Below are 13,269 nucleotides of genomic sequence, written 5' to 3'. Positions count from 1 at the left end.
GACTATAAGTGTGTGCCACCATGCCCAGCTAATTGTTTTTTCATTTTTTTAGAATTTGGGTCTCGCTGTGTTGCCCAGGCAGGTCTTGAACTCCTGGCCTCAAGCGATCTTCCCACTTCAACCTCCTGAGTTGCTGGGATTACAGGCGTGAGCCACCATGTCATGCTCTAGCACAGTAGTTTTATTTCTTAATATTTTTGGACAAATCAGTTGTCTTAATTCTTCCAGTTCATGTAGGTGTATGGTCTCTTTCCAGCCTTTGATCAGGCACTTGAATTTCACAAAAGTAGAACTATTCCTGCTAATTGGAAGACAGAATTGAAAGAGGACAGCTCTAGCAGTGAAGCCGAGGAAGAAGAGGAGGAGGAAGATGATGAAAAAGAAAAGGAGGATAATAGCAGTGAAGAAGAGGTAAGTAAAACCAGTTGATGCCTATTAAAATTATAAAAGTTGGGTTTCCTTTGTGGGTTAGGATTTGGCATAAAGTCATTAGTCACATATTTATAGTATGAGAAATATCTCATAATAAAATTGTTTTTGATATTTATGATCCAGGAGTTTGCTTACTTTAAAATAGAAATATGGTCTTGTGAAATTAAAAATATTAAGTATAGTTATCCTAGTGACCTCAAAAAAGTTTCTTGCCGTGCCTTTGGTTTATCATATGATTAAGGAAGTACCCATCTAATACTTCAAAATGTTTTTCATCACCATGTAGACAACTGTCACGTCAAAATGTTTATACCCGAATATTTTATTGAAATATCTGGAAAAGTGTAAAATAAAATATCTTTCATTTAGTATGAAAAGAAAAATCAGCAGAAAAGAAAACATTAATATCTCTTTGATTTAGAGAACCTTAAATCATTTTATCTAATACAAATGAGTAGATAGTTCTAATTATATCATAAATAAGACATCTGTGAATTTACATGGATCAAAGAGCTAAAGCTAGATTTTACTGTAATTGGTGCTTTAGGTTTGGCAGTGATAAGGCACTCCTCAGTGGTTTGCTGAGCAACTTCCTAAAAGTTATTGAATGAGTGGTACAGATAGTGAAGGCTACTATATTTGACCATAAAGTGAATTTTATTTAATATGTTTAGGAAATTAAGGTAATTTATTGTCATATGTAATATTTTTGGTAAGTTATTAATTTCTACCATTTAACTGTAGTAAACTCTTAATGAAATAGGATTATTTTGGAGGTTATGTTTTAGTGTATAGTGATTTATAATGACAGTGTATAGTGTAAAAATTTCCTTGCTTCAGTCTTTCCCCTGACTGCTTTCTATTAAAAATGCTAAAATGAGCAATCTATCCCTGGCTAAAACCCTGAATGGCTTTTTGTCACTGTAAAAGTCAAGCTTCAATGTAGAACTGCCTTTCTGGTCCCACTCATGCCTGTTTTTTCCCATCACTTCTTTTAGCACCCCCCTCCCCCCCCCTTATGCTGTAGCAGTGTTAAATTACATTCCCTGCTGCTGCTTACCTTCACGCATACCAGTACCTCTGCCTTCCCTGCTTTGCCTTTTCCGCCCTCAGTCAGCCTGGCACACTGCTGTTCAGAATTCACAACTGCTTAGGCGCCATCTCTGTAAAGGGAAACCTGTGAGCCGTTGCCTCCCTCACCTCAGGAAGATTCATTACTTCATTTACTGGTCTAACTGCTACTGTTCCTTGTACATATTTTTGTCATTTATGTATATGTATGCACACATACACATACATTTATTTATAATTATTGTCTGTGTTTCCAACATTAATTTATAAGCTCTTCATAGACAGGAACTCTGTCTTGCTCATATTCACACTCACTGTGTCCGTCATAGTATATAAAATGTAACAGATGATCAATAAATATTGTTACCAAACCTTTTGGTGCTTAGATTTGTGTTTTACAAATTGTTTTTGTAAAAGCAAATCTGATCTCCAGTGTATTTATTTCTTTTTTGAGACAGGGTCTTGTTCTGTCACTCAGGCTAGAGTGCAGTGGTGCCATCATAGCTCACTGCACCCTCAGACTCCTGGGCTCAATCTATCCTCCTGCCTCAGCCTCCCAAGTAGCTGGGACTACAGGTGCTTGCCACCACCACACCTGGCTAATTTTTCTGGGTTTTTTTTTTTTTTGTAGAGAGACAGGGTCTTGCCTCTTGCTCAGGCTGGTGTCGAATTCTTGACCAATCCTCCTGCCTTGGCCTCCCAAAGTGCTAGGATTATAGGTGCAAGCCACCATGCCCGGCCCTGATATCCAGTTTAAACATTTTCTTAAGTTACATACAACCTTTCCTTAAATGTTTGAGGAATAGGAATAAATTTTTTATTTATTTATTTTTTTTTGAGAAAGGGTCTTGCTCTCTCTCCTGGGCTAGAGTACAGTGGCGTCATCATAGCTTACTGCAACCTCAACCTCCTGGGCTCAAGTGATCCTCCTGCCTCAGCCTCCTGAGTAGCTGGGACTACAGGCATGCACCACCACACCTGGCTAATTTTTCTGTTTTTGTAGAAATGGGGTCTCACTGTTGCTTAGGCTGGTCTTGAACTCCTGAGCTCAAGTGATCCTTCCACCTCGGCCTCCCAGAGTCCTAGGATTACAGGCATGAGCCACCACGCCCCGCCTAGAATAGGAATAAATTTGGCAGTTTATTAAAGTCAAATATTGTACTATGAGGACACCTAATATCTAGAAAATAGATTTCCTTATATTTGTATTTGACTACCTTACCAAACCTGACATATGTGGAGTATGTTTAAATTGAGAAATGTAGATTTATTATAAGGAAATTAATGGTTGTCATTTATTCTTCTCTCCTAACTAGAAAACCTAACAGTTTGTGAACATGGATTTTTTTTTAACTTGGCTTTCTTTATTGTATTAGGTTTTAAAATAAGAGGGCAAATCTCAGTAGAACAATGGCATTAGATACATGAAATTCCAAATTAAAAAATGATAGGTTTTGGTTTATTTAGAATATCCGTTGAATATCCTAACTCTTACTATTAGAAATATGTACGTTTCAGCCAGAGTAACTGTAAAGCCTTGCTTTATATTTTGAATCATTTTCTCTACAGTTACTCCTAATTATATTCTGTAATGGCAGGCTCCATAGCTTATGGTCTTTTATTTGATTGAGCACCTAGCATAGTGCTTACACTTACAGGTGCTCATTAAATGTTTGCTGAATGGATGAAAGTCATAAATTGGTGAGTTCCTCCATCTTACCTACTACTCTGCTCCTTGCAAGTTGCTTCAGGACCAGCTCCCGACTGCCACAGCTTCAAGAAGCTAGTCCCTTCCTTGTAATTGATAAATCGAGGGAACAATTTTATCACTTGAAGGTTCCCTAAGTCTGAATCTTCAGGTATTGTAGATCAAGTTTGTTCCCTACTTTACTGATTATATAAGCCTGAAGTACGGTACAGTAGGGCTGTGTTTAGTGAAGGGTGCTTGTAGTTATAGCTAATGGGACCCAAGCTTGTGTAGTTCCTTGAGGAGCAATAATAGGGTCAGCTTTGACATTAAACCCTGACCCAATTTCATGTAAGTGAGAGTAAGTCTTCTTGAGCTTGTGACCCTGATTTAAAGAATAGATCTCTGATATGGTAAAAAGTTCATGAACAATCTTGCTAGTCATATTTTTTATATGAGAATTTACATTTGAGATTCTAACTGTTGTGATACTTTGGGGACATTCCTCTGTAAAGCATAAAATGTTTAGACTTACTTGGTTTTGAATAGCTTAGCATTGAGACATAATTCTTATTTGGTAAAATACCTTTGAAATATTTTAATGACTGTTAGTCTTTACTGTTCGTAGGAAGTATACTTGTATTATTAAAATGTTAAATTGAGGAAAATAATATTCTTTTCTTCTGTGACTAAAATTAGGAAGAAATAGAACCATTTCCAGAAGAAAGGGAGAACTTTCTTCAGCAGCTCTACAAATTTATGGAAGATAGAGGTGAGTAGTTTCTCTTTTATTCATCCCTAATGTTGTAGGTTTCAGACAGATAATTAGTGTCTTAAAAATAAGAATTCTGTTCATTAAGCTTGATGTCACCAGTAATTATGGTTGTATTTTTTTTTGAGACAGAGTCTCGCTCTTTTGCCCTGGCCAGAGTGCCGTGGGGTCAGCCCAGCTCACAGCAACCTCAAACTCCTGGGCTTAAGCAATCCTTCTGCCTCAGCCTCCTGAGTAGCTGGGACTACAGGCATGCGCCACCATGCCCGGCTAATTTTTTCTATATATTTTTAGTTGTCCAGCTAATTTCTTTCTATTTTTTTTTAGTAGAGATGGGGTCTTGCTCTTGCTCAGGCTGGTCTCGAACTCCTGAGCTCAAACGATCCTTCCACCTCGGCCTCCCAGAGTGGTAGGATTACAGGCATGAGCCATTGCGCCCGGCCATGGCTGTGTTTTTGACTGCTGAAATCACCAACACCTAGCATAGTGCGTGTCACATAATAAGTGGAATGAGGAATTTGACAGTATTTTGATAGATATTATGGCATGGACACATAATGCCTGTATCCTGTCCTGCCAATCCTTCCACCTATGCATGGGACCCCAAAGAACCTTTAAATTAGGGAGCGGTAGCAGAATGGACCTCGTAGTACCATTTTGTTAGCACCTGCACAAAGGCTTATAGTAAAAAGCCAAAATCACTTAAGTTTGATGTACTTAAAGTGTGTGTGTGAGAGAGAGACCATATCTTAAGATGAACCATAAGTAATCTTATAACCCAGGCACATAGAACTAAGAAGAGAATTAAACTATTCATAGGGAGCCAGAAATAGAGAAAGACTTGTGAAAGAGTCTCAAGGTAGCCTTGGCTCAGCTTATTGAATCTGCCTAATGATGCTAAAACCGTGCAAGGATTGAGGGAAGAGGAATAATTTACAGAGATGATCTGGTCCTTCAGTGACTGTGGCCCTGTTGCTTGCCTGCGTATCTTCTTGGTCAGTGTCTCCTTTTTCCTTTCTTGGAAAGATGCTAGAAAGGGGGTAGGAAGAGGCAGAAAACTTTTTAGCTTGAAGGGAAGATTAAAATGAAAGGTTAATATTTGAAAGTGTCACAATACTCTGGGAATTAATGTTTTTTAAATCTCTGTAATGCTGATGAGGAGAAGCTGGCTCTGTTTGTCTTTTGTTCTTATGATTGATAATGGCTACCACAATTTTAGTATTTTTTAATCCTTTAATATAAAATGTCTTTGTTTCTTGTATTGTTTTTTATATGAATGGAGGCATGGCCTAACAAGTTGCTGTTTCACAGGCTTTTGTATAAGATAAAATGAAAAAGTGAAGAAAATGAATAAAATCTGGTATTCGAGTAGATTAAAGATGATTAAGCCAGTCATATGTGTTCTGGAAAGGGCCATAAGTTGCATTATATCACCACTCTGTTATCTCCTCTACCACTTTCTAACAGTTTGTTAGTTTGATTTAGTGCCCTTGCCCTACATATTCCTGTATTAGAATGAAACAAAACTATAGCTTTACTGTAGAATCATTGTTTAGTAGTGAATTAGTAAAATAGAAAGAAAGTATTATAAGAATAAGTCTTATTGTAAAGTGGTTGCCTTTCAAATTACCTCAAAAAAAAAAAAAAATTTTTTTTCCCCCCAAAGACACAGGGTCTCGCCCCAGGCTGGAATGCAGTGGTACAATCATAGCTCACTGTAACCTCGAACTCCTGGGCTCAAGGATCCTTCCACCTCAGCCTCCCAAGTAGCTAGGGCTACAGGCACACGCCATCATGCTTGGCTAAATTTTTGTAGAGATGGGGTGTTGCTATGTTGCCCATGCTGGTCTCAAACTCCTGGCCTCAAGTGATCCTCCCAAAGTGCTGGGATTATAGATGTTAGCCATTGTGCCTGGCCTTCTCAATGTTTTCTTTAGTTCTACAAAACCTTATTTCCCTAATTTTTGAAATTGTTCGTTTCATTGGAATTTTATTTTGTCTTATTTGATATTTATGCTCTTGCTTACCAGAGGGAAGAAATCATGTAATATAAGGGAAGATAGGATTAATTGGAGGTCATGAGATTGTCTTAGCCGAAGATGGACTTAATCAGAACTTTTTTAAAATCTCTGTGCTTCTGCTCAGAAGCAGGACATTGGTACTTTGAGACAGAAATCTGCCAGCCTCCTCATTTGCCAGCAAATAAACTCCTCTCTCCTTCTCCTAAAAAAAATAAAATAAGTGAAATGGCTTTAGTTGTAAATACCACGTCTTTGATTTTTTAGCATGGGATTTTTTTCTCATATTTTTATATATATATGTATTGTACTATGTATATTCAGTGGTATTATTTATATCCTTTGAAATTTTAAGTAAAAAATGTAGTGTGTCTCTAATATATATTTTGTATCTCGTCTAACAGGTACACCTATTAACAAACGACCTGTACTTGGATATCGAAATTTGAACCTCTTTAAGTTATTCAGACTTGTACACAAACTTGGAGGATTTGATAATGTAAGTATTACAGTCATTGAGACATCTTTTTCATACCTGTTAGGTATCTGCCATCTCTAAAATTGTTTATTAATAAAAACCTAAGAATATAACAGAAAGAAAATGTACAGCTTAGAAATGTAGAGGTATCCTCCTTAGGCAAAATATAAACTTTTTTTAATTTTTTTTTTTAAAGGATGGGGTCTTGCTTTGTTTCCCAGTCTGGTCTTGAATTCCTGGCCTCAAGGGATCCTTTGGCCTCAGCTTCCTGAGTAGCCTGGATTTCAGGCAGGAGCCACTGGGCCCATCTAAAATTTAAGTTTTAATTATAGATTTTTTTAAAATGAGCTTTCTTATTTACTGTTAAGTTGGTCAAACTTTCATAAACCTCCTGTGTATATCTGAGTCACAGCACAACCATATTGGTGAAAACTCTTTTGACATCTCTTTTTCACTAGACTTCATGCTCCTTGAGAGAGCAAGGGTCTGTCTGAATATTCTTTATTTTCTTAATCCCTTTCACAATGCCTTATACAAGGAGGAAAAAGTTTGTTGAACTAATCTGAAGAAATTATTTGAAGGTTGCCATGATGTATGATACTCATCTAACTGAGAATATTCTGTAGAATAAGATGCTTTGATAATCGTGGGAGAACTGCTTTGATTTATTAGCTTATTAATTTTGTGGGAAATAATAAATCCTTTAAAAATTTTTGTCTGTCTACTTTTTACAAATTTTGATTTAGGAACCTGTATGTTTTTATATTTACTATAACTGGGTTTATTTAAATGTCAAATGATCTAATATTCCAACATTTATAATTCTTTGAGGTTTGTTAGAGTACTAAAACCTTTTATTTGTAAACCAAATTTAGAACTTATTGAGTTTGATAATTTTTATTCCTTTTGAATAAATACAAACCGATTTTTATATACTATATGTATCAAAACATTATTATATTCCCACCTTTTAATTTTGGAGTTTTCATTTCACTTTGTCCCTTAGATTGAAAGTGGAGCTGTTTGGAAACAAGTCTACCAAGATCTTGGAATCCCTGTCTTAAATTCAGCTGCAGGATACAACGTTAAATGTGCTTATAAAAAGTAAGTTAGTATACTAATAATAAGGCTCTCTTCAATATTTTACCTAGAAAACAGGATGGAATTTACTATATAGCTGAGTTTATTTCTTCAAAGAAGAAATCAGAAAGTTTTACTAGAGTAATCACTGTATGATAGCATGTTCTAAAGTGTATTTTATAAATACTAGGTATGTGAGAAATTCTGTGAAGAAAGTTTTTGTGGCCAGGTATATTTGTAAAGTAGTGCATACAGCTTAAAAAGCCAATGTTCTGAAGTCAGATAAATCTAAGTTTGAATCTTAATTTTGCCAGTTATTAGTTGTTTGTGCCTTTGGACCATTTATTTTTTCTCCTAATTCCTAGTTTCTTCATTTGTGTAATGGGTTAGTGCTGCTTGCCTCAGAGGATTACTCTGATGATTAAATGAGATTTACTAAGTGACCCAGAGCCTCACATATAATAAATGTGCATTGAATAGATGCTATTACTAATATTCTAATAGCTATTATTGTTAATATTATTATATTTAAGATTATGATTATGTTTTCACCCGGAGCACAGTCTTTTTAGTGATTTTTTTTTTTTTTTTTTGACAAAATTTTGTATTTGGGTTGAAAAGATTGGAAAGAACTAGAATAAATTAGAATGTTAATATGGCTGAATATTTGAGGGTTAAAATAAAGAAATGAATACACATTAAATAAAAACTCTATAGTTATATTTTGAAAAAATGTTTTCACTGAATGTAATGTCTCTTCCTGTTTCCAGATATTTGTATGGTTTTGAGGAGTATTGTAGGTCAGCCAATATTGAATTTCAGATGGCATTGCCAGAGAAGGTTGTTAACAAGCCATGCAAGGAGTGTGAAAATTTAAAAGAAATAAAAGTTAAGGAAGAAAATGAAACAGAGATCAAAGAAATAAAGATTGAAGAGGAGAGGAATATAATGCCAAAAGAAGAAAAGCCTACTGAGGACGAAATTGAAAGAAAGGAGAATATTAAACCCTCTTTGGTAAATCAGATATTGTTAATTGTCCTTTGCCTTCTTTAGTATATTTTCTACATGCTCTGTGAAGTTCCCAAGATTAATTTATTGTATAATATTATACTTTATTATTTATACATTTTCTGCATTAAGTGCTACTTTTGTATAATTTTGATGTAATAACTATTCAAAATAGCCATTAATTATTTTTGTGTAATGTTTTAAGAATGACAGGAGTTTTTTACAAGTAACTTTATTAATATTAGTGTTGGTTGGTACCTCCTGTTGCTAATAGTAAGATCATTGATTTAGGTTGAAAATTTTTACTTTTGTTGGTTTAGTTCCTCTGATCTTTTTCTAGGGAAGTAAAAAGAATTTATTAGAATCTATACCTACACATTCTGATCAGGAAAAAGAAGTTAACATTAAAAAACCAGAAGAAAATGAAAATCTGGAAGACAAAGATGATAACACAACTAGGGTAGATGAATCCCTCAGCATAAAGGTAGAAGCTGAAGAAGAAAAAGCAAAATCTGGGTAAGAAATTTGTTCTTGGTTACAATGCATTTTGGCTAGTTGAATTCTTATAATTTGCTTTTTCTTATGTGTGTTTTTATGAATCTAAATTTGATTAATAAAATACCAAATAATAGAGTGATTGGCACTTACTAAGTAAATAGCATTTGCCTCCTTCAGAGACCCTACTAATGTAAATTTGTAGAAAAAGATCATATTTGTGATCCATTCTTCTTGCTCTCATCATGGAAATTTATAAAATTTTTAGGTAGAGAAAAGTACTTTTTATTGTCTTAAGATCTGCTCAATGACATGGTAATACAAACTTGGGAAGATGTCCTAGTGTTTTGTAGATGGTATGTTGGGTGTAGATTGTCTGACAGTTGTATTTATTTCTTAAGCAAAGTAAGAATGGAAAAATGCTATTAAGTTTTAAAAAGGCCCAAACTTCTGTTTTATGTGGTAGTAGCATTTCCTTGTTTTAGTCACTTTAGAATGATGGATTATTTGACAATGTAATTTATGCACTGCCAGTGGACCCTGGATTTTATAGGTAATCTTTGGCGTTTGATCTTATTTCTCAGGTTTAAAAAACATAAACCTCTCCATGTTAGTGGTTCCTTTAAATAAGCACAGCTTATGTTTCTTGATCATTTTTAGTGTTTTTCTGAAATTTGGCCATAGCATGCAGACAAACAGGGAAGAAAAAAACCCGTGGACTCAGGTGAATATAGTAAAAGGTGTTTGTTTATTATACTTTGTTGTATTTCTGTGTATACAAATATGTGTTTGAAGTATATCTTATTGCTTACTTGGAGGCAGTTTTAACTATTAAGAAACTTAGTATAGATTCAACTTTTTGCCATTTAGAATTTCTTCTGAAATTTTGGTGGCATCATGGAGACAAACATGGAAGAAAAAAACCACTGGGTTTAGATGAACATAGTAAAAGTGTTTGTTGGTTATACTTTGTTATATTTCTGTGTGTACAACTGTATATTTGAGGTACTCCTTACTGCTAGTGGAGATTATTTAAGTAAGAAACTTAGTAAGGATTAGCATTTTGCCTAAAAATCTGACTTTTAAATCTGCAGATGTTTCTGGAACATCTACTGTTTGCAAAACACTGTGGTAAATGTGTATTTTTTCTCTGTTATTAATAATTATCTTAGTTTTCCAAGTTGGTACTTTTGCTTATTTTATAGAATAAATTATATTTTGTAGGTTGGTATTAATCCCTTTAGGTCTTTTAAGTATATGGATTTTTATGCACGGTAGATATTTAATATACACAAACTGCAAACTAAAATTTTCTTGCTGTGACTGCCGTAATTTGGTAGATATTGTTTAGAAGCATTATGTGTTGGGACTGTCTATACAATAGTCCCCCCTTTTCCACAGTTTTGCTTTCCACAATTTCAGTTACCATGGTCCAAAAATAGGTGAGTACAGTACAATAATATTTTGTGTGAGAGACCACATTCATATAACTTTTATTATGGTCTATTTTTATTATTGTTATATTATTATTTTAGTTCATCTTTTACTCTCCCTAATTTCTAAATTAAACAGTATCATAGTTACGTATTAGAATGTGTAGGAGAAAACATAGTATATATAGGGTTTGGCACTATCTGTGGTTTCAGGCATTTACTGGGGGGGAGCTTGGAATGCACTCCCCATAGATAAAGGGGGACTACTATAATTGTTTGAATTTTATTAGATAAGTACAAAATAAACTTTTATAATTATAAAGAATTAATATAAAGGTATTTTTCTAGTATATAAACTTTCCCTGAGTAATTGGCTACTACCAAGAATTTTCAATGTCCTTCCTCCATAGTCTAGGTATAGTAGGTTGAAGAAGTTAATATATATAAAATGCCTAGTTCAGTTCCTAGCCCATAGTAGGTACTTAATGTAGTACCTACTACCTTAATGTAGTACATTTTAAAAAAATTTGTTTCATTGTAGGGAGTGTAACATCAAACTGGGAAAATTTGGTATTTCTTTGTGAATTCAGCTGAAAAATCCTTGCTGATACATTTGGTTTCCCAAAATATTGTTTTCTAAAAGATAACTAACTTAAATACATATGTGTGTGTATGTGTATGATGCAATATATTCATCAACTTAATTTTTTAAAGTGTATCTGTTGCTTGTATTTTATACTTTTCAGGGGCTCTCTTGGCATTCTGTGTTCCATCTGGTTTGGTACATTACCCTCTGAATTCTTAGAATAGAACAGATATTTTTGGCTGATTGCCAGTAATTGTGGTGTTTGCTTCTTTAGTACTTCAGTGTATTATTTCAGTGAATTTCATTTGGTTTGTATCTGAAGTGGACATTAAATGCAAATCTTTTATTTTAAGTTTTTGATTGCTTTGTTTTATTGGGTTTTTATTCTAGATTAAATAAAAATTTGTCCTGGCTATCACTTAAAGTATGATTGTGCTTGCTGTTTTTGGCATTTACCATTTGTACTCAGTGTATTGTATTATGTAAGATAAAGTTTAGAGTTTATTTTCATTTTGAAATATTTAAAGTTTTTATTCTACATCTCTCTTTTATGTGATAAATCTCTTTTTGTGACCACCAGAATACACTTCTTTTCCCCCTCAAATGCAAAGATATGGTCTTATGACTTAAGCAAGTAGTATTCTTCCCTAAAAATTTCGTAGCTGTTTTAATTTACTATATAAAATAACATTAAAAATTATTTATAATAGTTTATCATTCATAACATCATTTCTGTTAATTTCTTAGCTATTTTAGCCTTATTAAAATTATTCTTCATTATAGAAATGTATTTCCAAAAGCAGATTTTTTTTTTTGAGACAGAATCTCGCTTTGTCTCCTGGGCCAGAGTGCCATGGTGTCAGCCTAGCTCACAGCAACCTCAAACTCCTGGACTCCAGCGATTCTCCTGCCTCAGCCTCCCGAGTAGCTGGGACTACAGGCATGTGCTATTACACCACAGCTAATTTTTCTATTTTTAGTAGAAACGGGGTCTCACTCTTCCTGAGGCTGGTCTCAAACTCCTGACCTCAAGTGATCCTCCTGCCTCAGCCTCCCAGAGTGCTAGGATTATAGGTGTCAGCCACCACACCTGGCCCCAAAACAGAGTTAATATTTCTTAAATCTCAGATCACAGCCAGTTTCCTTTAGGTTTTAGTTTTTAAATACCTATTCATTTGACTGTGTGTCTTTAGGAATAATTCTTGAGAATCTTTGTAGACTTTGTGATGTATTTCAGACAAACTTCATATATTTGGTGCTTCCATGAACTCAGGTTTAATTCCCCAAGTCTGTTAGGCTTATCCCCAACCCACTTGCTCTACTATAGAGAAAGAAAATGGTGAATAAAAAAAGCATTATAGTGCTGCTTATATCACTATAGATTATTTTTATTGTTTATATAATTACATAATTAGGAATGATAAAGTATGTTATCACTAAAAAGTTTACATATAAAAATGTAAAACTGAAATTATCAGTGGAGGAAGTCTTTTTATGTAAATATTATAACCATTAACTTTTAAAGCTTAATTACTAAGTTGTCTTGTGGTTGTGTTTTATGATGTTTATTCATTTGTCAGCTATAAATTGATGTCTTTTTGGACAACTGTTGTATTAAGTACAAACATACTGCAAAGCAGATAAAACTAATTATACTCAGATTTTATATTGAAGTTTTTTTTGTAAGTGTAGTGCTTGGAAATCCTAGAAAGATTTATAATTGAAGATTTTCTCTGACTTGTTTAATACAGATTCATGGTCAATATAAAAATGATACGAACACTCAGTTTTAGAAGGTATATGGTATTAAAATCAAAATGATTGTAATGCTTTCTAAAATAGTTTGGCTTTTTGTTTCATATATTTGTAATTGGCCTCTCATATACATATTTCTTTGGAACTTCAAAGTCGTGAGAGGATTTGTTGAAGAAAGCTTTGAGTAAATGTGGTAGAGAACAGAAATTGTGGCAAAGTTTGAAAGGATGGAAAGAACAAATGGTGTAATGTTGATGTGACATCAGTAGAATGTTTCTGTAAAAGTTACAGTAGTATTTCAGTTAGTAGAATGTTAGAAAATTTGGTTGGAGCATGTTTTAAAGTTATTAATACTAGCCATTTGCTAGTAAAAATTTGTTTGAAACATTCTGAGGCTGGAGATATTTGAATGTAAAATAACTTTTAGTGAGAAAATGGCAGTGACGTATAATGA

General features: G+C 34.0%; 1 protein-coding gene across 4 annotated transcripts in view; it reads left to right on the top strand.

Moving 5' to 3' along the window:
- The window catches only part of ARID4B (AT-rich interaction domain 4B), a 129,286-nt gene that overhangs the window by 76,530 nt on the left and 39,487 nt on the right, over positions 1-13,269 (top strand). For all 4 annotated transcript variants that reach the window (XR_011235181.1, XM_069484562.1, XM_069484559.1 and 1 more), the window contains exons 11-16: positions 257-411; positions 3,890-3,962; positions 6,385-6,479; positions 7,465-7,562; positions 8,309-8,552; positions 8,887-9,062. Coding sequence is in view for 3 of the 4 variants with exons in the window: in XM_069484562.1 (XP_069340663.1) it covers positions 257-411; positions 3,890-3,962; positions 6,385-6,479; positions 7,465-7,562; positions 8,309-8,552; positions 8,887-9,062 (841 nt within the window). In the remaining variant the exon portion in view is untranslated. The remainder of the gene's footprint in view (positions 1-256; positions 412-3,889; positions 3,963-6,384; positions 6,480-7,464; positions 7,563-8,308; positions 8,553-8,886; positions 9,063-13,269) is intronic.

The sequence above is a fragment of the Eulemur rufifrons genome, chromosome 11 (genome assembly GCF_041146395.1).
Source record: "Eulemur rufifrons isolate Redbay chromosome 11, OSU_ERuf_1, whole genome shotgun sequence".
Taxonomy (NCBI): domain Eukaryota; kingdom Metazoa; phylum Chordata; class Mammalia; order Primates; family Lemuridae; genus Eulemur; species Eulemur rufifrons.
Note: the sequence above shows the minus strand (reverse complement) of the source record. Positions and strands in the feature narration are given on the sequence as shown.